General features: G+C 37.7%; 3 protein-coding genes across 7 annotated transcripts; 2 read left to right on the forward strand and 1 right to left on the reverse strand.

Annotated features, from left to right (window-relative positions):
• Positions 1 to 2335: 2335 nt before the first annotated feature.
• Positions 2336 to 3229, forward strand: LOC149037163 (melanocyte-stimulating hormone receptor-like). Its single transcript, XM_089188412.1, has one exon. The coding sequence runs from the start codon at positions 2336 to 2338 to the stop codon at positions 3227 to 3229; it is 894 nt and encodes a 297-aa protein (XP_089044538.1).
• Positions 3230 to 4025: 796 nt separating this feature from the next.
• On the reverse strand, positions 4026 to 16542 carry LOC113671640 (cysteine-rich protein 2-binding protein). 2 transcript variants are annotated; one of them, XM_089187463.1, is made up of 17 exons: positions 16494 to 16542; positions 14851 to 14924; positions 13725 to 13768; positions 13412 to 13526; positions 12735 to 12863; positions 11600 to 11754; positions 11022 to 11164; positions 10477 to 10570; positions 9714 to 9803; positions 8764 to 9056; positions 8142 to 8252; positions 7957 to 8016; positions 7771 to 7836; positions 7092 to 7294; positions 6293 to 6411; positions 5468 to 5516; positions 4026 to 4531 (listed from the first exon to the last, which is right to left on the reverse strand). In XM_089187463.1, the coding sequence occupies exons 1-17, from the start codon at positions 16527 to 16529 to the stop codon at positions 4225 to 4227; spliced, it is 2088 nt and encodes a 695-aa protein (XP_089043589.1). In that variant the 5' UTR covers positions 16530 to 16542; the 3' UTR covers positions 4026 to 4224. The 2 variants fall into 2 exon arrangements, with proteins under 2 accessions (XP_089043589.1, XP_089043590.1); XM_089187464.1 differs by lacking the exon at positions 16494 to 16542 and adding an exon at positions 15061 to 15306.
• On the forward strand, positions 16541 to 27997 carry LOC113671641 (tyrosine-protein kinase SYK). 4 transcript variants are annotated; one of them, XM_089187461.1, is made up of 14 exons: positions 16672 to 16823; positions 17612 to 17773; positions 17957 to 18396; positions 19156 to 19696; positions 20834 to 21034; positions 22069 to 22218; positions 22902 to 23011; positions 23345 to 23411; positions 23778 to 23859; positions 24321 to 24369; positions 24762 to 24902; positions 25487 to 25627; positions 25902 to 26014; positions 26434 to 27997. In XM_089187461.1, the coding sequence occupies exons 3-14, from the start codon at positions 17995 to 17997 to the stop codon at positions 26534 to 26536; spliced, it is 2100 nt and encodes a 699-aa protein (XP_089043587.1). In that variant the 5' UTR covers positions 16672 to 16823; positions 17612 to 17773; positions 17957 to 17994; the 3' UTR covers positions 26537 to 27997. The 4 variants fall into 4 exon arrangements, with proteins under 4 accessions (XP_027043689.2, XP_027043690.2, XP_089043587.1 ...); XM_089187462.1 differs by having other exon boundaries at positions 16676 to 16823; positions 22072 to 22218; XM_027187888.2 differs by lacking the exon at positions 17612 to 17773 and having other exon boundaries at positions 16541 to 16823.
• Position 27998: the final 1 nt, after the last annotated feature.

The raw sequence follows: 27998 nt of genomic DNA on the forward strand, positions 1-27998 counted from the left end.
CCTACTATGTTACCAGAGGAAAATCATCATTGTATTTATCAATGAGCTAGCTGGCAGAATATATCGTTTATTATCATATCTATCATCGCAATGTTATAATTATCATTAATATTTTCAATATCATTATTCCATCACTTTTATCATCATTTTTTATTTGCCTTTAATTATATTAAAAATTTACCGAGATTTATAGAAGGCGAGGAGACCCAGGAAGCCACCAGACTTACAACAATGTACTTAAAAAAGAATAATTGCTGCGAATTGGCGGATTGGCCAATTCAGTGATTATTTAAGTTAAAAATCTTGTATTTTCGTCTTAAAGCTGAGAAGATTTGACGAACGAGAGACTGAAACAGGAAGGGAGTGCCAAATTTCTGGACCTTCGTAGAGAATTGTAAATTGCTTAAAATTTGTACAATACACAAGCGTTCGATAATTACTAGCTATCCTTGTACCATAGCAGTGAATTTGGCTATTGTTACAAAAAGATTGAAAAGCAATGGGGGTAATAGATTTTTATCAAAAAACATGAATTTAAGGATTTCAAATCTAATGACTTGAAAAATATCTAAAAATTCCTAGTTTGGAGAATAAAGGAGCGGAATGGGCTCTGATAGTTTGAGTTAGTGATGTGCTGCACAGCTCGCTTTTGCAAATAATAAATTATATTTAACCCTTTGACCCCCAAGAGTGACCAGGTTCTAATTTCTCCTTACAATATCACCCCTGAATCAAACATTAAGGTCATGAGAATAAAGGAAATGATCATCAACTAAAGAAACTCTTGATCGTTAGACAAATTCTCCTTGTCATTGCCTAGGGAAATATATAAAGAACGGTATGGAGAATATGCCTGCTGATGTTAGGGTGTAAATGGGTAAGTGACAATACTCGATATAAGGATGAACTAAGGTGTAGTGCAAAGTGAGTTTGGCTGTAGAGGATAGGAAAAAGCGTGACCCTAATATAATATCTATTGATTCAGCGATTTGTTTAGATACTTAGTTGATATGGGAATCATTTAAGCGATTTTAAGTTTGTCCGTTTAAATGCCCTTTAAGTTTACTTAGGAAAATGCCCTTTTTCATTATTACGATTATTTTTACCTTATCATCCTCGTTATGCAAATAATAAGTTTGAAAATATTTTTCGTTTTGCCCATGTAATTGCGACGAGTCAAGACAATAAATATATAATTATAATATAAATTTTAACTGATAATCGGTTTTAGCCTGGTTTGACCTTAGTTTATGCAACGCTAGTCCTCTAATTGCAATTAACTCATCTCCCAACATTCAAAATAACCAATTTTGTTTGGATTAAGCAAGTTTCTGTTTAAGCTGGAACTTTAAATACTAAGACTCAAGGATAGCATTAAAACCTTTCTTCAAGAGGGGAGGGGTTCCGACTGGTTCTCACTGATTACAGTTCGACATACCACAAAGAATCCATTAACGTCTACAACTCTTGTTTCGATTTGCCCTAACAACAGAAAAGGCAGGTGTCATGAAATCGATACCACCTTTGAGAACAACTACGACTTTCCTTTCATATTCTAAAGAATAAAAATCTTATTTAATTTAACTTAGCATTGGTCCAATTACGGTAACCTTTATAAACTTTGTGACAAGCTATGAAAGATGAGAACCAATTACTATCCTCTGTAGGAACTTTAATTACTTGGGTTTCTGATTGCGTTTTGATTCAGTAAATAATTCGTAGGACTAAATCTAACTGTTGTTCAACGCAAAACCTTATTCACAGTGCTTCTCACGATAGAATAAGTAAATTCGCTCTGAAGAAGGCACAACGCTTGAAATATCAGCATTAGGAACTCCGGCTTTACGGTGGCCAATTTTACATCAACTCAGTTTGTTAAAACCAATGTAATTACCTTGTAATATCCCCCACAGACGTAGCATAACAGTTTCTTTTAAAGCTTAACATCAGAAAGACATCTTTCTGATATTTACTCAAGAAATCCCCTCCCTTGTAATAAAGCTGATCTAAAATAATCTATCTCACCCTAGCAGATCCTCTACGCACAGTCCGTTGTCCAGAGTAACCGCGGGAGATCGTGATATAACCACATGTTATTGTAGCAGACCCAATCGCAATTTCAATTAACCCACCGGAGGATCTCCGGTTTAACTAAAACTGATTGCAAAGAGAACAACAATATCAATCTCTTGATTGATATCCAGCATCAATTTGATAGAAAACACTTTAAAGTGCTTGGTCCGAAGTCTTCAGTCGCATTACTAAAGTGACTTTCGCAACGTTAAGCGCTCGAGTTTCGCTTCTTTAAAAGTGAGAGGAAAAGAATATTATGGACATGAATACAACCTCAAAGCCCGATTCTACGGACAGAACGAGTGACGACAGTATTTCCGCCTTGGACATTGCACTAGTGATACTAAGCGTTCCTACCAGTCCTTTCATAATTGTTACAAATAGCGTGGTTTTAGTCGCCATCTGGAAAACAAGCTCTTTACACACTCCTGGCAACATGCTACTGTGCAACCTCGCTGTCTCGGACTTAGCGGTTGGGTTACTGATCCAACCTCTGTTTATCCTCAAAACCTTAAAGAGGTTGGTTGTTAACGATGATATATTATCTTCCGTCTCTAAGACAAAAGACATTGCAGGCATCTGGCTCTGTGGTGTGTCCTTCCTCACCGTCACAGCCATCAGCCTGGATAGGATGATTGCTCTAAAATTTCACCTACGGTACAACAGTCTTGTCACCATGAACAAAACAGCTCTAGCAATTGCTGTGATATGGACAGGGTCTGGTTTCGCTTCCAGTGTGAAAGTGTGGAAGGCGACAGCTTTGTATCCGTTCTTTGGTCTTATCATAGTGTTTTGTCTTGTTGCCAATTTCTTTGCGTATTTTGAGGTTTATAGAGTAGTTATTCGACATCAGGGACAGATTCACTCCCAGATGCAAGTTATGTCGGCCAATGCAGGCCAAGGGATGCGCTTCAAACAGCTCAGAAGATCTGCCATGACCGTATTTTATGTGTACTGTCTTTTCCTTCTTTGTTATCTTCCCTACATTGCAACACTTGTCGCTGATGTTTTCGTACGAACAAGCTTCGGCAAGTATTATGCAGTCCCTACTACAATTGTTTTTCTCAATTCTGCCCTCAACCCTGTGATGTATTTTTGGCGTCAGTCTAACATACGACAAGCGGTGAAGCGGATTCTGAAATTAAGAACCCCTTGAGCAAGGTGGAACGCAACCAAACATTTCTTTTTAACGAGGGTTGTATACCATATGTTATGTTATATGCTATGCAGTCGGTTATCTAATCTATATCCATGAGCCTCCCTGTTGCCTTTTCAGCAACAACGTTTATGGTAACACAACTCTTTCTTGATGTTAAGCAATCTTGTGAACGATCTGTGAGCCACCCCAAAACTCGCATAAACGGAAATATTAAACCCCTTCACTGAGAAATGTGGACAGAGCCCTATGCCTTTGAACTCTCAAAGTGACTAACGACGGATTTCTCCTCACAATATCACCCCTGAATCACAATTACTGTCGCGAGAATATAGGAAATGATCATCAAATGACTGAGTGCATTAGTTATGGACATCGCACTTGAAACAGCGGCAACTCGTAAATAAGCATGTAAGGCAAAATTAGCATATGAGCCCAAAGGCTCATTTCGCCAGATGTCATCCCTGTATTAATGGCATGAAGCGACAAATAATACCGCTACTCCCTCCTGGAAGGGATGTTTCCACCCCCCAACATTTCGTCGGGTGATAGTTTGCTGGTACACATTTACAACCCTGGGTGGAGGGAAGCACTGTGAAACGAAAGTGATATAAGCACAAGAAAACATCACAGTGACCCAGCCAGGACTTTAAAAAATACTTAATATGATATGAAATACACTTAATGCTAGAATCCTATTGTAATAAACAGGTTTTAAATACAATATAATGCAAATAAATATGTGAATGTGCGTATGATTGAGAGAGAGGTCTAAGCCAGTTAACAAAGAGAGGTGTTTCATCATGCCTCAAGCTGATAATATATTTATAATACAAAAGCAAAATTTCAATGACTGGCATTGACTGAAATTCACACCCTCACTTCCCCTCCCCTGTCAAATCTTTTGAAATAAGGTCTGCAAAGACAGTGACCAAAGAGAAATTTCTCCCTGGAATATGAATATATTTTATAGCAGGAAGGTATTGAGAAAAGGTTCACCTCCTCAACCTTAGAAAAAACGCATGTCTACACTGTGGACTATCCTGAGGCAAATATCTACTGTAAAATTCCTGTATTAATTCCTCGGGTTTAAACCCAAACTTCTGATACATAAGCATAGCTGGATTTGTGACGGAAACATGAAGTGTGACGTCCTTCCCCATACACGTTTGAATCAAGTGATAAATCATATAGGTTCCAATCCCTCCGCGGCGCCACTCGGGATGGACCAGTACAAACGAGATGTAAGCCTCGTTATAGTTTACATCGGGGACCATAAACGCAAAACCAATCACGAATTTTCTAAAATAAACGGGAACAGCTGATTAGATGAATTCGAGAAATTTGTCCCAGTTTATCTTTTTCTCTCTCTCTTTTTTGTTTGTTTGTTTGCCTTTTTTGCGCACGGGGGCACATTCGTGTTGATTTGGTCCGCCATCGTTCCGATCATCACTCGTAATCAACCACACTTTGAAATTTCCTTCAACCTTTCACAATCTATCGCAGAAATAACGAGGACACCCCCTCCCCCATTTTTCTACGTCATTAATACGTTACTTTACTGTGCTTCATATTCTCATGTACGAGATTTCAATCAAATTTGAACGAAGAATTACCCACCCGTCTAGTTGTTCTTGACTTACAAGTGTCGGCGCATGTCTGTGCTCACAGAAGGCACACCACATTGTTTTATTAAGTAACCGATACCTCATATCTGTTACATGGTACGTGACATAATCATCCGTTTCCCTACCCCTCTCTCGTGATTGAGTGAATTGTGAGTGCATCAGCACTTGAAACAATGAAAAACCGTAAATTAACATGTGAGGCAAAGTTAACATATGACCTTAAAGGCTCGCCAGATCTTATCCTGTTAACATTGACATGAAGCTACTCCTCCCTTGAAGGGATGCCTTCCCCCCCTCCTCCTAAGATTTCGCCAGGTGATGGTGATAGTTTGCTGGTAACCATTCAGTTTATACTCCTGTGTGGAGAGAGGCACTGTGAAAGGGAAGTGTCTTGAGCGCAAAAACACATCACAGTGACCCAGCCAGGACTTGAACCCAGACCTATCAACTACTCACATACTGCATTGGATTAACAGGAAAGGGATTTCAAATCCCACTTAACCAACCGAAAAAGCCCATAAGAACAACTGGCAAAGGAGTCAAGGTGAAATAAAAAATGATACCCATTGACTGTGGCACTCAAACGAGAAACTTGTTCAGGACTACTTACTTATAAAGAACTACACAACTGAAATCAGGGTACTGGAGACACTCCGACACTAAGGAGAAACAAAAAGACAGGATATTACAAAAAGTCACTGGTTATTCTTATAAAGAGTGTTGGAGAAGGCGTTAACGTTTGATGAATGAATACCTTACAGATACCTGAAAGCACAGAAATAACTTTTACAAAACCAGATAAAAATTTCCTCTATTTCACATGTATCATTTACTCACTATGGCTTCGTCCACTCAAGTAAGAACTACCTTTTATCAAATCTCTCAGTTTGAAAGTGCACTATATTTGGTCAATTTAGTGGGTCGTATATAACTGCACGGCCCGCTAAATTCAAAAGTTTGTTTGAATTGAAATCTTCCCCCTCTGTGTTAACCCGGAGATAAAAAAAATATCTTAATAACCTCGTTTTCTCGGTCCATACTATCAGTTAAGACCTGACCTCGTTTTTTCAGTCAGATTTACGTTTCGCGCGAAAAACTCGGTCCGTAACTTAAAGTACGAACCTCCCACTCCGTAAGTACGAGATATGTACAGCTTGAAATAATCAGGAACACAAGAAATACGTACACAATGAACTTCAACTCAAGAGTTACAATGTAATATCATACACATACGTTAAACTTCACGAGAAGATTCAGCTGCGACCAACAGTACTATATCCTATCGAATAATTATCAATTGAATTTTCATTCAACATTGTTTTACATGCCTTCGCAAAAATTTCGAAGAAGCCTATAACCAGTAAAAAATTTACATTCAGCAATGTTAGTTTGGTTAGAAACAGCACTTAATGGATTTAAACAGAGATCAACTCACAGTCAATTCCTGGCCAGAAAAATTCCCGACACATTGCATTCACGGATGGAATATGGTGCGGCTGTACATAGCAGTAATCAATGGGAGAAACTTGTGTTGGCTTCCACCCAGGATCATTCCTGAACGAATAGACACACTGTTAGAGTCGTCACAGAGTATGCAGGGAAGAACTCCCCCTAAAAAATTCTTACTTTACTCGGTAGGCTAAAGTGACACTATGGTGGATTCGCGGAAATATCGTATTTCCTCGAATACGCTGTTAACCTGTACTGATTTCGTTGCAGTCGAAGCCTAAAAATTTGTAAATAAAGTGGTAACAGAAACAGGTTTTCCTTGTATCCCTACTATTTAAGAAAGTGAGGGAGGAAAGTGGGGGGCACATATTGGAGGGGGGGGATTGTTCGATATTACGGCCTAGGAGGTGGGCTTTTATTCGACGGGGGGGGTGCTTATTCGAGGATCGAGGAAATACGGTGCTGTCCCAGAATATGATTAAAATATATTGTGATTGTATCAGAAGCCAATGATCCCGCGATTCTAGGAAAAAGACTAAAGCCGTCAGTCCCACAAAAGTCGCCCAATTGATGGCTCCTGGCTATTTTTCTTTCCTCCTGACTGACTGTTGGGATTATTTTGTTTCTGATTTGTTTCTGACTTCCTGTTGAAAGCACTCTAAATTCGAATCTGGTTTTCAAGCAACCTCAATAAAGAAGCCCCCTATCTCTCTACGGCATTATCTATTCGAAAACGCCATGTGCCATCTTATCTTTCCATCAAAATCTGTAGGTTCAACTCTTACCTATGGCTATAAGCGATTATTTCTTGCAGCAGTTTCAATTTCAACGGCCGGCTCTCATAGTCCCGTCTGATGAACGGCTTAAGTATTCTGGACGTGTAAGGACTGGTAATAGGTCTGTACAGTGTTTGAGAATCACCGCCAATCAGCCGTGTTAAGAACGAGCAAGTCCTGGGACGAGAGCCGGGAAGCATGCGAGGAGCCGCCTGCAAATGTAACATAACATGAATTGCTAAAGTTAATCTAAATAAACAACATGCTCATCTATTGTCCTTTAACCCTTTACACCCTAACATCAGAATGCATCTTCTCCATACTGTTTTCTATACATTTCCTAGGGTACTGATAAGGAGAATTTGATTGACAATCAAGAGCTTCTTTAAAACTTTAAATGTGACTGGCTTACTGAACTGTCCGATAACAAACTGTCCGATAACAACTTGGCAAGTGAATTAGTGGGAAATATGGGTTTTTTAAACCAATCACAATCAAGGAAATTGTAATTTTTATGATTAAAAAGCAAAACGTCATCTATGCGTCCGTCCTCCAATAGATCATAGGTAAGAACCATTCACAATACGAGTATAATTCAGCTCAACATAATAATATGGTCAGACGAGGTTATTCTCAGGATATCAGAGAAAACAAAAAACTAAAATATGTATTGTAAGATATTTCTTACCAAAAATCTATCAAGGACATTTTCCGTCGTGCCAAAGGAAGAAGAATTAGACTTCTTTAGAATTCTCTGCAAGGGAAAATTTTCAAAGCAAATAGAGAGTTCTGGTAAGTTTGTATGTCCATGATAAAGACAAGAACACCATTTTCAACGTAAATGTCACTTTAAAAAATGAAATTGTTTCACAACCTGATTGTGAAGCTTTCTTTGCGAGTTATCTTCAGTAACTGATGGCACAATGTCGCGATTCTGCAAGTCAAAGAAAAAGAAAAAGAATACTCTGTTAACTGTAAGTCAGGCGTTCTGTTCAGTTACAACTAACAGCTGGGGAACAGGTTTTAGAGGATCTGTTATTAAAAGCTTTCAATTTTTACCTCAATCGGGACAAAACCATCACTGGTCAACTGATATCTTAAGGTTGACGTCACAGCATCTGAAACTGTCTCGTCCAGATCGAATAATTTCAAACCCTTGGATCTTTTAATCTGCGTGAGGCCAAAAGAAATAATGGTATAAAAGACATTCAAACACTAATCGAAAAAAGTACTTAAACATGAGAAATATCAGAAACGCTGAAAATTATAAAGATGCACTTGTATAGTGAATTTTCCATGCCAATATGCTATAACATGGCTTACGACACTTTGCGGGAGACTTTGGCCAGACTGAATTGAGAAGTTTTAAGTTTCAGTAAAACATTTCGCAAGTGCCCCCAATTAAGGAATTTTTTAGAAACGAGGTCCAGCTACAGCATCAGGAGCTACATTCCCTACTGTCTGCGAGAAGAGCGTGAATTCTTGAACGTTCCCTGCTAACCAGTACGGAGAGGATGCAGGAAACGGTGCCCACGTTTTATAATCCTTATCTGAGAAGAATACAACGTCTAACCATATGCCTTAAAACATAATTGCATAACGTTATTCGTGAGATATCTCGATACGCCTCCTGCAGCCTCTCTTTCCGGCTTTTTTAAAGTGGATACTGAAATAAACGAACCTGTCTCAATATTAATTTTCGTCTAAATCTCCTCGCCACGGGATCATGATAAACTGCTTTAGGATAAGAGTTGATCTTGAGCAGCAATTCTTTTTCTCTCTCTTCTGACACGGGAACCAGACTATCAATTGTGTGAGGAAGACTTGTAAGGTTGTTTGCAACAGGTTTGCCTTTGGTCTCGCTCTGAACCGAGTCAGATTGCGAATGCTTACATGACTTCTCTGAAGTAGCAGTTGACGACAAAGATTCCGTATCCTCCTGCCTGTCAGTTCTCTCATCAAGGAAGTCTAATTCTGAGCAAGGAAAACAAATAAAGCAGCTTTCAATTCAGTGATGAATGCATTGATTTTCTCATCAGAACTTTGTACTTGGCGCTAAAAATCTCGCACCACACTGCATACATCAGTTAAAAAATTGAAATTAGCTGCTACTTGGTTGTGCGCGTTTTCCCGCACTCAAAGTTGTGATGAGCTCTTATTGGCTCTTCGTGGTGTGGAGCTTTGTTGTGATTGGCTGTGGTGACCAAGCTCGATTATTTTATCAATCTCCTTGATAATACACCAATTAATACTAATGGTTGGACTACGATGAGTGGCAAAAGCAGTTGGCGCGCCTTTCTTTGGTAAGTGGTCGGCAACTCTCCATTCGACATAATAAACAGAAATCTTGTAAGTTACTTGAAAGTCCCCCTTTCCCCCCAAACAATGTTGCAAGAAACTAGTGATCATTTGTTCAACAACATGCATCATTGAAATGGGAGAGAGTTAGAGATAAATGAGAATTCAAAACGTAGTGTAGCTTGCCAAGGCTTTTGCCACTCGTTGTAATATTTTTGCCAATTGAAGTTAACTTGAGCAGAAGGATAATAAACGTTTGTTTGTTTTTTTAACACTCCAAAAGTAGCTGAAGCAACTCTCAGTTGATATATTAAAATAGGAAGACAAGCAAACCTGATTTTTCCTCTTCACCAGTGAAAAGTGAAGAAGTGTCGTCCATGTCTTCGTAACCAGCCGTGAACAAACTTGTGAACGCGTCCATCTCTAAAAGGCAACACAAGAAAGTTAGAACTAAATCGTTACGATGAAACAATTGTCAATTGAGTGTCGAAAGTAATCCGGTATTGCTTTGGTTTTGCTTAACCTTGCTCTGTGATTGGTCCAGAAAACTTACGTCACTCTCTGTACCAATCAGATACACAACTACATGAAACCAATCACGACTTGTTCGTCCCCGTTTTCCCGCTTTTTAAGCAGCTTTAATTGTTTTCACTTTGAGTTCTCATTAGCTCTTACAAACTGAACGACAAAAAGACTTCCAGAAAGGTGATATATTTTTACTAGTTTTATATGTGATTCGCCTATTTTTTTATAAAGTTTATCGAGTTTTTCTTTGACAATGACCATGGTATACCTGGTCCAGTCTGGTTGTTTTAAGTTGTGAAACTATCATAGTGGTTAACACAGTAATTTTGTATTATCAAATGAGTTCATAACGTAAATTGGCCACCGTAAAGAGTTCCTTCGTCAGAGCGTCAGCCTTTCGCAATGACGAAGGGCCAACGCTCGAAACATCAGCGTTAAAACTCTTTACGGTGGCCAATTTACGTTATCAACTCAGTTGATAATACTAAATTACCCTAATATACTCTACCAACGACGTAGCACCACAGTTTCTTTAGAAACTTACCCCCTTAATGCTTTATGGTTAACACACCTGGTGTAGGTTCTGCAAGTTCCCGCATATCCTCCTCCGATAATAACTGGGACATAAGATCATCACATGGACTTTTATGCTCAGAAACTGAAAGCTAAAAGAATCAATTATGAATGACTGTCTCCCTCAAAGATAACACAACCACTCATCAAACAAGGACAACTATTCCTCACAGGGGGATGGGTGTTTCAGGCACTGATGTACTGATAACCAAAATAAATAACAAAAATATCCTATTAATCCTTTAAACTCTATGAGTGACCAGCATCTAGTTTCTCCTGACAGTAATAATACTGAATCATTCATTAAAATCACGAGAATAAAGGTATTGATGGCCAATCAAAGAAGCTTTGATCATTAAACGAATTCTCCTCATCAGTGCCAAAAGAAATGTATGGAGAAGAGTAAGGAGAAGATGGATACTGATGTTATGGTGTGAAGTGTTAAAGTATACATCATCAGTAGCAGTTCACCATACAGCAGTTATTCAGTTTCATAAGGAAAATCATCTTCTTGATTGAACTGATCTGCTTCACTCTACGTACCTCAATGACATTTTCGTCAGCACACAAAGGCTGTACTGGAATCCTTGGGTACTTTTCAGTAGTTAACTGAGATTCCCTGTTCTTTGCACCAAACCCTGTAGCAACACCAGCACGTCCTCTTCTTTTGCGTGAACTACCACTCCCTACAACAAATTATCAACCAGCTACAATTATCAAATATACATTTAAAATCTTATTTATCTAAAAGTCATGAGGAATAGAAGCATTAAGACTACTCAATTTAAATGCAATGCAAGGGCAAATGAATTTGACACCAGCACATTTAAAAAAAACAAGCACATCTTTTACTTTGAATTTTAATTAGATAAAAGTTAATGCTGTCAAATTCATTTCAACTTAGAACATGAGTCAATGTTAACAGTAAGAAATGTTTAGAAATCTTAACATCAGACATCAAAACTTAAACTACTGTTCACATTATTTTGTAAGCAGGCTCTCAAATTGTTTACCATGTAGACTTTGCCTTACAACACAGCCACCTATCAAACCATCAGCAGATTCTGATGGAAAAAGCTACTAAAAACCCCAAGTATGATAAAAAAAAACCTGATCCACACCTGTCCCAGTCAATTTAACTGATGGAGCAATGTTCTCTTGTAATCCCCACCATCCAGTTTCCTTGTTAAACTCCTTCTGTCCTGACTTGAAATACTCAGGGCATCCTGAAGACAAAATGCCAGCAACTGTGCTATTCCAAGTGTTCTTTTTTTTTCTGACAAGGAAAAAATTTGTTACTCTCAAACCTTCCAACTTACAGTAGTCACTACACCTAAGACCCAGACTGGTGTCAAGGCTGTAAGGGCTTAAACAGGGGCTTGTTTCTCCCTGGGAGCTGATTCCAAAAAGTTGTTGTTTGTTTGTTTGTTTGTTTGGTTTTTTATTTTTTGCTAGACCTAACAGCATTCATATCAGGATATGAAAAAGACTGGTTTCTGTGCCATAATCCACACTACTACGTGCATTCCACACCCATCCTAGTTTAAGATCTAAGAAGGTGGGTGGAGGCATGTTAACCCTTCACACCCTGGCATCAGTGCACTTATTCTCCAAACAGTTCTCTAAGCATTTCATAAGGTGCTGAAAAGGAGAAGTTGTTTAACAATCAAGAGCGTCTTTTGGTCGTGATCATTTCCTTTATTCCTGTGACTTTAACTTGTGATTGAGGGGTTATATTGTCAGGAGAAATTAGATGCTAGTCACTCTTAGGGATCAGAGGGTTAACTTACCAAGACTTTTGCAACACTGGCCCCGAGCCTCGACACTTCCAGGAGGCAATTGGTAAGTACTGAAAAGGGAAAGGTAGCCCTTTCTGACAGGGCTCAGTGGAAATTCCAGAGGGGAAAAGATCTCCATAAGCCAGAATTAGACAGGAATGAATGACAGTGAAGTGGGTTAATTTTTAAGGGGGGAGGGAGGGAAAGTTGAAACCAAACCCCTTTGGGATGGAAGGGGGATTCTTTCCAAAAAAGTGATTGGATTATGTCAGCAGTGTTCTCCCTTTTTCTTAAATTCAGTTTGCCTGTAGAACCTCTCATAACCACCTAAAAACACTTTAAATTCTTCAAAATTCAACAGGTAAAAGGAGTGTTCTTAAGATACCAGTATGAAAAATTCATTTTACCTGTTGTGCTTAAAATAAGGGTGAACACTGTCTAATGATGATGTACAGACTGTACAAAGGTTGTGACTCACTTGTTGGGGAACAAAAGCTGCCAGTGTTTGTCAATGAAGTGGCAGATGTCTTCTCTCCATCTAAAGTAACCTTTTCTTCCTCTACTTGTAGAGTACAGATTGTACAACGTCAAGTACACAGCTTGCAGCCTTTTCATTAAAGAGATGGCGAAAGGTAATTCACAAGTCATGGCACCAAAAATCTTATTCTAAGACAAGAACAGAACTCATCCCTAACCAGACCTGAACACTTTGAATCCTAATTTAGTGTAATTTGATTTGATCCTTGGATAGCTAAACACAAAACCACATGATATGTGTCATGGAAGTACAGTGTAGTTAGACCAAGATTTCCTCTAGTCACACTTAAATCAGTTTGAAAAAACTTACATTTAAATATACACAACTTTGCCAAATGAATATAGAGTAACTTGGAAGGACAAATGTACTCTAATGTTCTTATCCTCAGGATGGTAACAATGATGCTTGATTGAAATTCATCTCTAGGGAGATGCTTTGTCCATTTTAGCCTGTTTTAGGCATTTAATTAGTAAAATGGAGTGTGAGAGTGAAATTAAAAGGACAATATTCATCATGGAGCTGAAATGTGGATTAATAAATTTGGGTAAGGTTGAAAAAAAGGGGAAGGTTTGGGCCAGGATTATGGATAATTATTCAACAACAGAAGAATGGATTACCAGCTTAAATGTTGTCTGGTGCAAATCTCTGAGCCATCAGTAGAACAAGATGCACAGGTGAGATCAAAGAACACATCACCCACAAGTGTGCTGAGTTTTCCATTCTTTAGGCAATCTGAGAAGAAAAGTGAATTCAGTTATTATTCCAGTTATGTTAAGAATAAAATGCTTGAATGTGACTGGTTCTTAAAAACCTTAATTTGTGGATGAATTTGCTGTTTCAGGTCCAACCTGTCCAATTTCACCTGTTTTTCCTGTGCAGATCAACCTACACCAGTGAGTTTAATTATATCTGATACACTCTAATCCTCACCCAAATGAAACAGGCGTCGGCATAAAACACACTGCACCATATTACTGAAAAGAGAGTAAGAAAGGACATGTTAAGTTTAAATACTGTATCCTCGATTAAAAAAAAAAACATGGTCACAGTGCTCTTTCTTATTTTAAGCAAAAATGGGTAAAATACATTTTTAAACCAGTAGAGCAGTCATTTAATCTGTTGAATTTTCAAGAATTCCAATTCTGATTTTAGGTGGTTATAAGGTGAACTAAGAGCTGTTAAGGAGAACACTATGGCCATTAACTACATGTAGATAATCACATAAATATTCATTTCTTTCTTTTGTGATATGATTTGGTGTCATGTTTTAATATATTTATATATATATATATATTTTAATATTTGACATCTTGCTCCATCTAAGCATGATGTTTATCAGCAAGGAGCAACAAAGGCACACTGCTAACACAGCAGTGTACCTTTTTATATACATAATCAAAACCATAACAAAATACCTAGACATGAATGGCCATCACCAGCCTGATTTGAAAACTAATAGGACAGTGTATGCTTCATGCTTGAAATTGGACAGTGTAATAGGACAGTTAAAGGGACAGTTAACATGTCATGCCTGTGAAAGTGGACACAACTTGTCATGTGCAAGCACTGTTGTCTAGCATTTTGCTAAGTTAACAATTGCTTTTCTTTATGAAAATGTATAACTGACATCTAGTTTCTGTCTAAAATTTTGTCATAGTTTTGATTAATTGGCAACAGGACTTTGTGATTTCCAATTCTGTCTGTAATCACACTTGTGATTAACAAATCAAATTCCCACTTTGTAGTTGTCCGATTTTGTTAATGACTCACACAATTACAGACCAAATTGGACTCCACTTATTCCTGTTACCATTATTAAACATACTTATGATTAACTTATCACTGGGACAGACTTCTGCTTCGCATTTGTCTGATTTTGTTAATCACGCATGTGATTATAGCCTGAATTGAACTCCACCCAGTCCAATTACCATTTATTAAATAATATAATGTATTTCAAGTCAAAATATACATCTAACCATCAGCATTGGACATTTAGATTTTTCATGGTAAAATGGTGTAATTCCAAGGTAAAGAATAATCATAAGCTCCTCACCTGCCCTTTAAGCCATTACAATAACAAATCTCTTCTACTGCTTCATATTCAGTTTCAATTCCAGGATCAATAACCTACAAGCACACAAAACATTCAATACTAATCACAACAGAACTTAGAAATTACATGTCAAGATGCCAGCTCTAAAACAGTGTTAAGCTCTCCTCTTTCAAAAAAATATATTGTACTGACTCCTCTTTCACCCTTTACCTCCTTAGTGTGACTGGCTTCTAATTTCTCTGTACAGTTTCACCCCTGAATCAAGCATCAAATTTATGAGAATAAAGAAAATGATCACAAACTAAAAGACACCAGTGTTGATAATCCTTAAACCCCAAGGAGTGACTGGCTTCTAATTTCTCTGTTCAGGAAATAGTAACTAGCTACAGAAGCCCATGTTGTTAATTCTTTAACCCCTGAGAGTCATTGGCTCCCAATTTCTCCTCACAGTATCACCAGCTGATCCAATAATATATAGATTTATCCAAGCCTAAAAGTGGAGCTCTCATTTTATTTTTCACCGCACGTCTCAAGGGCACAATGCCTTGCCCCAGCCAGGACTAGAACCCAGGTCATCCGACTCAGACACAGTACACTGACCACTGGACTACTGGAAAAAGCCATGGCGTTGGCGTGCCCACAGTACAGTTGACCACGCATGTTAAAAGTAGCATCTTGTACGGTTGTATGGTCTTATACAACCAAATTTTTTCGGCTTGATGGGTTATTACTATTTTGTATAATTATGGGGCTTCGCTCTGCGAGCTGCGCTATAAAGGCACTAAGAACGCTTTCAAAATTTGGTCTGTCTTGACTTTCTGTGATGTTCTTTTCTTAATGTACATTATTAACAAGTAATAACATGATTTTTCGAGCAACTTAGCGTAACAAGCCATAGTAAATTTTTCCAAGACTATAAATTCACTTGTCTTACAGGCTCATGCAATTATGTTGTCTTTGAAAAATTTAGTCGTGCTTATTTACACCAAATTGCACTTGAAATCATTTATTACCTATACTTATTAAAAATAGTTGCAACTTCAATGGCCGCTTTTGTTCTTGAATGAGATGTGATAGGGTATTCAGTAGCTTTACTCTCCATATATTACTTAAGCTTGACTTTCTGTAATGTTCTTTTCTTAATGTACATTATTAACAAGTAATAACATGATTTTTCGAGCAACTTAGCGTAACAAGCCATAGTAAATTTTTCCAAGACTATAAATTCACTTGTCTTACAGGCTCGTGCAATTATGTTGTCTTTGAAAAATTTAGTCGTGCTTATTTACACCAAATTGCACTCGAAATCATGTTATTACCTATACTTATTAAAAATAGTTGCAACTTCAATGGCCGCTTTTGTTCTTGAATGAGATGCGATAGGGTATTCAGTAGCCTTGCTCTCCATATATTACTTAAGCTTAAGTAAGAGGGCCTCGTGGAAAAAAATCCACTTCACGACTGCTACGCGAGCTTAAAACTGACCAAAACATTGGAACTGAAAATTAAAAACGTTTCCCTTCAAAATTTAACAGTGGTGATCTTTTTAGGTAAAATACTGCCATGCAAGCAAAAGCCAAACTGGAAAAGAGTATTTAGGATGAAATGTCAAAGTTTCTATCCACAGCAAGAACAACACTCACCTCCTCGGCCATGTTTAAATCTCGTGCCCTTTGCATTCAGCGAACAACAGAAGGGATATAATATAGATAATTTCATTGGTGAGAAAAAAAATAACAATTACACCTACAAAAATATCCAATGAAATTAGCTGATATATCAAAAACCGAAAGCCTTAGGATCCAGGCCTTGGGAAGGAAGTGGGGTTCGGTTACGGACTTGTCGAGAAGCGAAATAATTGAATTCTGCTTTCCTTAGCAATCAGATGACATGGTTTGACATTTTTGGCTGAAAACAAGCTTTTGGTGGGATAATCTAGTTACGGATCGGTGAAAGCATATAAATTGTCGTTGGTGAGTGTAATTTCATTTTCATCAGGTAGCTTAATTAATCATATGGATATTTCATACTCCGCTAAAATTTAAATTCAGTGTCTTTCGACTAGCTCAAGCCTTCGATTGTCTGAAAAGAATAAACAAAACCTTCTACCGTATTTACACAAATCTCTTATTGAGGTTCTACAAGGCATAAAGTTAATACAACTTCAGGAATTAAAACCAGCGGTAAAATCGCTTCGATTTACACGGGTTATCTCGAGTCATGCATAGGGGAAATAGCAATCGTCCTCGTAAGGAACCAATTTAAGTAACAGAAACCAAAATACGTAATTGTTTGCTATGTCCAGAGAATGGTTCACAAGACAAAGTATTCTTTAGTAGGATGATCATTATTGTTCTAGATTACTTAGTAAACATTTTAAACGTAAACTCACAGTCATTTTCCCGGAAATCAAACTCCTACTTCCTTCTCAAGAATGCTTAGAACAAATAGAGATTAATTTTTTATAACGCGGAAATCACGAAAGATACACACAGAGCAAAAAAAAAAAAACAGAAACATGTAAACACGTGAAGTGAAGTATTTAAAACTACATTTAGTCATCAGTTTACCACTACCTTCTGTTATATTTAAGGTTTCACATTTCAGCTTTCAGCAGGCTTCAGGCAATGTCATTACTCTGAAGCATTATAGATTGAACAAACATTGCTGAAGAATGAACGCTGACTTGCACTTTACTGCAAAAAGGTGACAGAAGCCACCAAAACTGAGTCAGTTAACATTTAGATAAATGTTATCCTAGATTTGCTGATTGTGGCCACTTATGGGGATAGTCACAGTGTAAATGTATGCTTCAACCCTTTAGACCTCAACACTGATCAATGTGCAAGTTCTCCATATTGTCTTCTATACACCTCCTTTAGTACTAACAAGGATATTTGTCTGGCAATCAAGAGCTTCTTGAGTATGTGATCATTTCCTTTATTCCCATAACCTTAATGCTCAACTCAAGGGTAATGCTGCTGGCAGGAATAAGATGCTTATCTCCCTTAGGGGTTAAAGGGTTATATTCTCTAGGGTAAAAATTATGGGTTTTTCATGACAAGACCACAATAAACCCATGGAACTTTTCCTACATTATTTGCAGGATCTTTAAAGTAGGCAGATGAGAAAACCAACTCAGAAATGGCTGATCCACTGTTTCAGCACTGGTTTCATGGTCGTATAACTCGTATAGAAGCAGAAGAGATTCTGGCACGTAATGGCAAGAAAGATGGGTTATATCTGTTGCGTGAAAGTACTGCTTCAGCAGGAAGCTATGCTCTTTCCATGTGCCATAACAACAAGATTATTCATTATCATATTCAACGGCATTCTGATGGTACAGTTGCCATAGAAGATGGTAAGAAGTTCCCAGGACCTGTGGAACTAATACATCATCATCGCACTTGCCTGGATGGGCTTTTAGCACGGCTGACTGAACCATGTAATAGGCTACCAGGGGTACCACCAAAAACATACTCTGGTGCTAATCAGGAACACATCAAAGATGCAGCTATTGCTGCAATGGCATCAATGGGAATACAGGTTTGTTGGAACCAAGTACATACTTGTATGCACATTTCCAAAGTGAAGTCAACTAAAAATTTTTATTGTAAGAATTCCTTAAGGGTATATGTTGGCTTTAGGTATACTAGACCCAGTGATAAATTATTCATTTATTTAGAAAGATGCAATGTCTAGAATTACTTGATAAGTCAATGCATATAAGTATGCTTCTTAGTAAAAGTAAATTATTTGAATGTCTGAATGAGATTTTGACTGACTGACTGACTGACCAGCTGTTATTGAGTGGGTGGCTTACAGACTGACTGACTGACTGACTGACTGACTTACTGAGTGGGTGGGTGACAGACTGACTGACTGGCTACAATGGAGTGGGTAGGTCATGCATTGACTGACCAGCTATCATTGAGTGGATGGGTGACAGACTGACTGACTGGCTATTATTGAGTGGGTGAGTGACGGACTGAATGACTGGCTTTAATGGTCAGTGGGTGGGTCACACATTGACTGACTGGCTGTTATTGAGTGGGTGGGTGGCAGAGGCTGACTGGTAAACTTACCAGCTGATTGAATGATGGACTGATTGACTGACTGACTGATTGAATGATGTACAGACTGATGTACTGACTCACTGACTCACTGACTTGATAACTGAGTGGGTGACTGACTGACTGATCAAATAACAAATGGATCGCAGCTGTTACAGTGTCTATCTAAATGACTAATACAAGCTGGGAGTAAGGGTTTCAGGTTATAAATGATTTTGTCATGGTTCTCTAGGATGGAGATGAAACCACTGCAACTTTGATGAGAGCTAAGTTGGAGAGTGCAATAGGTTCAGTTTTGCACAAAAATCAAATCTGGTTTCATGGAGTAATTTCACGTGAGGAAGCTGAAAGAAGGCTTGCTACATTAGGATGCCTAAATGGGATGTTCCTTATCCGTGAAAGGGATCCAGGATATGTGCTTGGTTTGTGTTACGAGGGCTCAGTAGTCCATTACTTGTTCGACATTGACCAGCAAGAAAGATTATCGATAAAATCAGGTCCAAAATTTGACAACCTGATGTTAGCTGTGGATCATTACTCTCAGCGAGAAGATGGTCTTCTCTGTAAGTTAAACGAGCCCTGTAGCATGGAACTTTTTGAAACTGGAAGAAGGATTTCCATGGGTGCACGACCACCAAGTGTCTCTGATCCAGAACCAAGAATAGTTACTGGCAACAGACCACCTAGTAGATCATTCAACGACTCTTCTCCATTTGCAGGAAACCCGTTTCTTCAGGGTAGAACTACCAATGTCCCAGACCTTCTGCATGGAGGTTAGTTATTGAAATGCATAGACTGCTGGATTCACCTTTCAAATTTCTTTTATTTCCTTGTGAAATGCAGGGAGAATTAAGTTTGCATCAAAAGCCAGTTAACCCTCTATACCCTAACATTAGCATGCAGATTCTCCTTATTGTTCTATATGCATTTCCTAAGGTGCTGATAAGAAGAATTTGTTCAACAATCAAGAGCTGCTTTAGTTGGTGATTGTTTCCTTTACTCTCCTGACCTTAATGTTCAATTCAGGCGGGATATTGTTAGGAGAAATTAGATGCCAGTGATTCTTAGGTTTCAAAGGGTTAAGGTTCTATTCTGTGCACACTCTCATTCCTGCAGTTGTATATGTTTTTTACAGTGGAGCTCTGTTAATGTGATTCTGTGGGATCATTAATCAAAATTTTATGACAATCAGAGTACAGTAATTTGCAACTTGATTGCCACAGCCTTAAAAGGTGCTAAAATAAGACTAATGGACCTTTTGGATTTATGTTAAATCATCTTTCTCTTGAGTGAAATAGACAGTTATTAAGAAGACAATAATTTTGTTTGGATTCAAAATATCACATACAGTCAAACCTGTATTAAGCAGTCACCCAAGGGGAATGGTGGGATGACTGCTTAAAACAGATACCACAGATTAGGAGTTTTATGAAAAACAATAAACAATGCCACTCCATACCATAATTGACCACTTATTGTGCTCGGGAATACTACTCACTTTAATTTTGGGAGAGAAACATGGATTAGGTATTACTTGAAAATATTATTAGTCTATTTGTCATAAGTGGTTCTGCTGTCAGTGATGGTTCAGTATACAGGTATGGTACAATAGAAACAGGCTGTTGGAACTCAGAAAAGGGTTATCATCTTTGCATCTGTTCTCTAATAGATCATAAGTAAGAACCATTCAAAATTGTTTAATTCAGTTGAAGACTCTGGGTTGAACAAGACATGGTTGAGTCATTGCGTTGTGTTCTTGGGCAAGATATTCTACTCCTGTAGAATCTCTCTCTGCCAAGGAAAATGGGGGAAGTTACAATACTCCTGATCACTTCAGGTTAATCTCTGGCTGAACAAGTACTACTTGACTTTATAATGTCATTCTTGACCCTTTTTTTCTACCTTGCCAGTTCCCAGATCTCCACCAAGGAACCCACCTCCTCCTCTTCCCAGTGTCCCTCCTCCAGAATCTAACAGAAATTCTGGCCCTCCACGACTGCCCCCCAGACCTTTCACAGCCCCACCTGTCAGCCCAAGAGTAAGAGGTGCACAACCCCCACCAAGCCCATTTTTTAAGGAGAGAAAATCGCCAGCGTCACCAACACCATCAGGTTAGTTGGAAATTGGCAGAAATTGTACTTTAACCCTTTAACTCCCATGAGTGACCAATAGAGAATTTCTCCTTACAGAGTTGATGCAATATGAGGATAAAGAAAAATAGCAACTAGGGGATAATTAATTGATCCAATACTAAATTCTCTGAACCAACATAATTATAAGAATTGTATGGTTGACTGTAAGGAGAATTACAAATTTGATCTGGGAATTAAAGGGTGTATTTTGAGGAATAAATTACAATATTTCAGAGCTGTTGATGTGCATGGAAAATGAAAAAAGTATGTGTTACTTTATAATTAGAGCATTTTACACTCTTTTTCAAGGCAAAAAAATTTTCAAGTCAAGTGTGATAAAGTAGTTCTCAAAAACCTTGTTAATAAATTCTGATTGCACCATTAACCCTCAATATCCCAACATCAGTATGTATATTCTTCATACTGTTCTCCATGCACTCTTCAGTTGCTTTTAAGGAAAATATGCTCTACAATCAAGAGTTCCTTCAGTGAGTGATCATTTCCTTTATTCTCATGACCTTAATGTGTGATTCAGGGGTGATATTGTATAGAGAAATTAGATACTAGTCTGACTCTTACATGTAGATGTCCGAGGGTTAAGCTGATTGCTTTGTTCATACTTGTGTACTTTCCAATTCTGTAAAATTGACACGAGGAAGTTAAGTTATATGTACATGTATAGGGCTGTTTCAAGAAAGGTTGTTGGAAAAAAAGCAGTACTCTTCAGGTCACAGTTGACCTCAGGATTTCAGGGGAATCTGAGAAAACATCTCTGTAAGGATAAGGCATAACAACTTTTTAAAATTATTTCATTTATTTGAGTAAATGAAATTCATGATGATCTGATACCCAGATTACCTTTTCGAGATCTTTACCTTTCTTTATTCATTTGGTGGCCAATTTAACTTATAAACTCATTGATAATACAAAATTACCCTTTCTGGAAAGAGTTGTGTGTCTGCTGGGTCCTCAGGTGTATTTTCTGTAACACATATTTTTGATCCATCCTTTAGCAGCAGCAGCAGGTGCTTCTGGAGGTGCAGCATTTGAGGCGATATATGACAGCATCAAAATGAAGAAAAGCTCCTTTTACTTCAATCAGTTTAAAGATATGCAAGCAAAAAAGCTCAAGAGTGAAAACTTGAGACTTGAAAGAGAACTAGGTGGGTTAACCCTTGTACTCCCAAGATCCATTTGCTAATTCTCCCCTCTAGCTGCTACACATTTTCTTGTAAATTAGTTATGAGAATGTGGTGTTGCATGCAGATCAAGATTACAACTTCTTCCTGATAGGTATGAATATTATACATTAGATTTGCTACGAAAACTCTGCCAACTCAGAGATAAGTGTCTTCTTTAATTTATTGAATTTTTATTGAATTTGGCTTTGGCATGACTTCATGAATTATCAACCTTCATGTCTGTTATCCACCTTAGCCCTTGGCTTTGGCAGGTAGCTTGGAACTCAGCATTGATAAAACCTGATATCATGCTCAACATCATCCAATAACTGCTTATTATTCACATTACCTGTTTGCAATCTCATGTATGGACATTGTTGGGAGAAGTTGTATGTTAATCACCAGTTCCCCCAGGCTCTGTTACTCCATAATCCTGTTCTAATCTAAAAGTAAAGTGAATATTGACCAGTTGTTCCAAAATCAAACATGCATTAACTGTGCCAACCATTTCTCCATAGAGTCCCACATAATATTTTATTTTTTAACAGTAAAATATTGAAAGAACAATTTTGTCTGGGGCAATTTTCAATCAAGTACTTGTTTGTTCATTGTGATTACTCAGGTTTTGGTTTTTCAACACTCAATCAAAATACACTCTGTTATAGGCCACGGAAATTTTGGCTCAGTTCTTAAGGGAGAGTACACAAAGCCAAATGGGGAGAAGATTCCAGTGGCTGTTAAGAAACTTAAATCTGAAGAAATGAATAATCCACAAGTAAGTCTGTATATGTCAAAATAATCATGAAAACTAACTCGAGGAATCATCATAATGTTGGAGTTTGTATGTTGCCCTTTTACTACCAAGATCTGGCTTGAAGTTCTTCTTACAGACTGTCACACAACTGTTAATTTTTGAGTTATCAGAATTAATTTTTTTGTTTTAAAAAGTTACACACTGTGACAGTGTGTAACTTCCATGATGGTTACATTTTGTTTCAAGGCTTTTTACTGCTATCTTCACAATGATCTGATTCAATCTACAGCATGAGATATTCTTAATTCAACACATTATCAACTGATTTTGAGGGTCTTCTTCATATTTTTTCAGTCTGAAATTATGCATGAAGCAGAAGTTATGATGAAGTTGGATCACCCAAATATTGTTAGAATAATAGGTAAGTACAGAGTCACTGAGGTACATTTTTATTTTCAATCTGACGCAGGGCTAATGCTTGAAACACATCAGTTTTAAAAACTCTTATGGTTGCCAATTTATGTGATCTGCTTGATAAGCTACACTGCTGTATCTTCAGTTTAAAAAGCATCGGCAAATTACTTTTTTGATGAGACAGATAAACCACAACATAGAAAATTTTGATATGATGTAAAAGCAGCATGAGAAATGATGGCCAAGGATCGAAAAATTGAAAAAAGCCTGTAATTTATAGGGCAAAATGTTTGAAAGTTTTCATTTTAAATGAAATGAAATCAAATTTGCATTCTGTAGTGGAGCTTTTCAATTTCTTCAATTCTCTTAACAGGTATTTGTAAAGACACAACAGTTATGCTAGTGATGGAACTTGCTCCTGAAGGTCCCTTACACAAATATCTCAAAAAACACAAGTAAGCTTATTATAATAAACAGTTCTAGATTTAGATTACTTTGTGCCTTACCTCAACCACTGGACTGAATGACCTCAGTCTGTCAGCTTAACCATTTAACTCCCATGAGTGACCAAGCAGACAAGTGATGTGAATAAAGAAAAATATCAACTAGGGGATTATTAGTTGATCCAATCCTAAATTCTCACAACTAACTTCATAAAAATTGTGTGGCAGGCAGTAAAGAGAATTTCTAATGAGATCTTGGAGTTGAATAAGTTGGATAGTAAATGACTTTCTTAGGAGTTGCTAGGCAAGAGAGTGACTGAAACAATTACTTCTTGTTAGAGCTAGAGATATTTCAAAACAAATTTAATGATGGTAAGGAAATGATGCTATCAAAGGAGTGCAATCTGTTTTCAGTGCTCTCCGTTTCTCTAGTTTCCACTTCATTATAGTGATCACTCTGTCCATTTTTGCAGGTCTTTGCCGATGTTCAAAATTTTTATTATAATGTTGCAAGTTGCCGAGGTTAGTAAGTTCTAGAAGTGCTTTTCGATTGAGTGTCATGTAATCGCAACAGCCAATCAGATGACAACAAGATATCATAATCAGCCAATGAGAGCTTATAAATACAAAAAAATGTCTGAAGTGCGAGTGAGAGATTCTTGTTTTAGTTTTACATGAACATGATCTACGACCGGTCAGACTCACGGCGACACTGAATAATTGTTGAATAGACAGCGAGAAACGTAGCTAATCAAATTGAAGCATTTCTTACTTAAAGACTTAAATAGATTAGTAGTCTGAAGAGATATTAGTATATGCCACATAGGTTCATAGTGCTTTTCGCGCTCTGATTGGCTGGTTCAGAAGTGATTAGCAAGTATTATTATTCTTATCGATTCGACTTCTGTTCATAGGGAATGCAGTATCTCGAAAACATGCAGTTTGTGCACAGAGACCTTGCTGCTAGAAATATTTTAGTTGTTAATGAAGACTTCGTCAAGATCAGTGACTTCGGAATGTCTCGTGCAATGGGAGCGGGAAGTGATTATTATAAGGTTGGCGTTCCTACAGTGTAATAAAACAGAGATAGAGTGGTCATTGCAGTTAATCAGGGCGAAGAAAAAAATTTATGGAAAGAGCAAATGAAAACTCATAGTAAAAACAAACAAACTGCCTGAAGCGTGAGAAAACGCGAGTGAGTCGCTAATGCTTTTGATTTTGTACATTGTACCTGGTTTGTTGAGAGGGTAGCGCGAGTTTTTCTTATTCAATCAATGTGGAGAAAGAAAAACCAAAGCAACGACGGATAACGTTTAAAGCGCTTTTCGATTGAGGGTCGCTAGACCAAAACCAAAGCAATTGCAATCAGAAGAAAGGAAAATTTCCTGAAGAACCCAAGAGAACTAATAGTAAACCGCTCAAAGCGCGGGAAAACGCGGGCGGCCAAGTGGCGATTGGTGTTAATTTTTCATCTGATTGATTTAGAGATTGGCGCGAATTTTGTGGACCAATCACAGAGCAAAGTAAAGCAAAAGCAATGCAGTCCCGCACTACTTTTGATACTCAATCGAAAATTGCTCCATACGAAAGTTTCTTAGTGTACGTGGTAATATGTAATCTGTTCTCTAATATTGTGTAGGCTGGTAAACCGGGAAAATGGCCTCTAAAGTGGTATGCTCCAGAGTGCATTTACTACCGGAAGTTTAGCAGCAAAAGTGATGTGTGGAGTTACGGTGTCACGCTATGGGAGGCCACATCGTATGGGAAGAAACCATATGAGGTAAAGTAGCAAATTCACAGGTCACACAGGTTAGGTTACTTTCTTAACATCTGGTCACGCACTTGTGTGACGCAATTTTTTTAACTCAGTTTACTTTTCGTATGATCGTTAAGAGGAGGGCAGCCCTGAAAGTGGATTTGTCGCAGGTAGACGTAGTGCTTAATAAATTTCCATGAGATCTACCTCTGTATTAAGCGCAAGAATAATCCCCTTCCGTGTGAAGGTCGTTATACTTTAGTTCGTGTTTTGACGTTAAAAATTTCTCTTTTCCTAGGGACTCAACGGACAGGTAATTTTGGAGAAGATAGAAGCTGGTTACAGACTACAATGTCCAGAAAATGTGCCACCAAACGTGTATGAAGTGATGAAAAGTTGTTGGGAGTACAGGTAGACTTTCTGAAAATTATTTAATGGTTCGCCTTCTAACCTTTTTTCCTTTTAGTATGTGCCTGCTATTGATGAACTTGACTTGAGTTTTTCACGATGCACAAACTTTGACGAACTATAGCTCCTCCAGATACGTTTGATGAGATAGTAGCACTTTTTAGTTGAGCGTCGAAAGTCATTAGGAATTTTATTTGTTTTGCTTCACTTTGCTCTGTGATTGGTCGACCAAACTCACGCCACCTTCTCAACCAATCACAATTAAAAATGAAACAAATCACTACTTGGTCACCCGCGTTTTCGCGCGCTTCAGAGCGTTTGCTCTTTTTACGTGGAGTTGTTATTGGCTACCTGGATATTTTCCTTTGTCCTGATTGGCCGGTGTTACAAGCAAGTTGACTTTGTTTTTGTTGTCCTTACAGAGAGGAGAGAAGGCCAACGTTCCAGTCCCTGGCTCAACAGCTGGCCGACGCATTGATGGAATTGAAGAACACTGAAGAATACCAAACACAGTACCTGGTGTGATGAATCTTGCTGCATTTGAATTCTATGTGTTTTGTTAAAATTGTTATTCTTGGCAATGCAGATAGATTCGAAATGATTATTGTTACTAACATGAAATTATAGAGACTTCTTTTTGATTGCGTAATGCTATAACGAATCCAATCACTTTCTATGACGTCATTTTGAGTCATGACTCGCTTTCGTAAGGAATTTCAAGTGCAGCCATTTTAATTCATGTCGTGCTATGTCATGTAACCATGTCATGTTCTGTTAAGTAGTGTCAAAATCTTATAATTAGTCAATTATGGCTGCGACGGTTGATACACCATCTTGAATATTTTGTGGCATATCACTACTCAGCTGAGTACAATTATGAATATTTAGTTTATTTGCTTGATTGCGACTATGAGTTCTTTTTAAACAGATTCCTATCCATCCTAGTTTCGTATCGGTTCAAATTACTTGTAGCTAGATAGGAAGAGAATTACATCGAGAATTGATCGCCATCTGGGGTGCTGCTCCGGCAAAATCTGTTTAACAGTGCTTTACTCCGTTCAGAGAATTTTGCCTTTTCACTACCACGGAGAAAATACTAGAAAACTTCTTTATTCTCAAAACCTGTCTCTTTTCAAGGTTTTGAAAATCAATTGAATGTCATTATTATTAGCTTTGTTTTACTTCGTTATGTTTTTGGTCAAGGAAATTTGGTCGCCTGCGCGTTCCTGCGCTTCGGACCAGTTTGTTGGTTTCTCGTGATCTTTTCTTTGATCTGATTGGCTGTTGTAAACTTTTGGTTTGGTATTACGGCAGTCAGTCAAAATACACTAAATTGTGAGGATAAGTTACTTAATGCTCTCCTCTGGAAGTCAGTTTTGAAATGAGGTTTGCGGTTACCATGGCAGTGGTAGCCATGGTATTATAACCATACGTTGGCTTTATCACAACATAGAGTTTCTATATAAACTCAGTTTCTCTGCAAATACCTTTAGTATAATTATTTGTTATTTATGCAGCCTTTTCTGGCTGTAAACTTTTTTATTTTAAGGCTTGTAATTTGTTGACGTTTTTTTCTATGTTCTGAAGAGAAGGTTAAGGATGGCACTCTGTTTGAGTGGTAGAGGAAATTTTCGATTAATTAATACTGTATTTTTTTCAGTTGTATTTAAAATTCTTTTAGAGCGAATCAGTCATAGATTTGAAGGAATTTTGTAATGCCTGAAATTTTCCTGTGTGGAACATTGTAACCAGCAATATGCATTATTTTCAAAGATTTAATAACTTTGTAGACTGAGCTTATGAAACAAAAAAAAATAGACATCTTTGCTTGCTTGTGTTTCAGGTAAGCCTTTGACTATGATGTGTATCTTTATACGACTACTAGTTGGCTAAAAACGCAATTTATAATTATGAATTTTGTAAAATTTAACACATACATACGTTGATTTGTAGGCAGAAAACAATAAAATATCGATTACTTATAAAG

This window comes from Pocillopora damicornis, chromosome 11, assembly GCF_964200805.1.
Source record: "Pocillopora damicornis chromosome 11, jaPocDami1.2, whole genome shotgun sequence".
Lineage (NCBI taxonomy): Eukaryota > Metazoa > Cnidaria > Anthozoa > Scleractinia > Pocilloporidae > Pocillopora > Pocillopora damicornis.

Bases quoted from the DNA above. Each gene is read 5' to 3' on its own strand.
- LOC113671640 (XM_089187463.1), bottom strand. From the start codon at position 16,529: ATGCAAAGGGCACGAGATTTAAACATGGCCGAGGAG. The intron at 11,165-11,599 runs GTGTGGATCAGG...AATTTGTTGTAG, and splicing joins AGTTAAATTGACTGGGACAG to GGAGTGGTAGTTCACGCAAA. The intron at 9,057-9,713 runs GTTTGCTTGTCT...TTCCTTGCTCAG, and splicing joins TGGTGAAGAGGAAAAATCAG to AATTAGACTTCCTTGATGAG.
- LOC113671641 (XM_027187888.2), top strand. From the start codon at position 17,995: ATGGCTGATCCACTGTTTCAGCACTGGTTTCATGGTCGTATAACTCGT. The intron at 18,397-19,155 runs GTTTGTTGGAAC...ATGGTTCTCTAG, and splicing joins TGGCATCAATGGGAATACAG to GATGGAGATGAAACCACTGC. The intron at 24,370-24,761 runs GTTAGTAAGTTC...TTCTGTTCATAG, and splicing joins TAATGTTGCAAGTTGCCGAG to GGAATGCAGTATCTCGAAAA.
- LOC149037163 (XM_089188412.1), top strand. From the start codon at position 2,336: ATGAATACAACCTCAAAGCCCGATTCTACGGACAGAACGAGTGACGAC.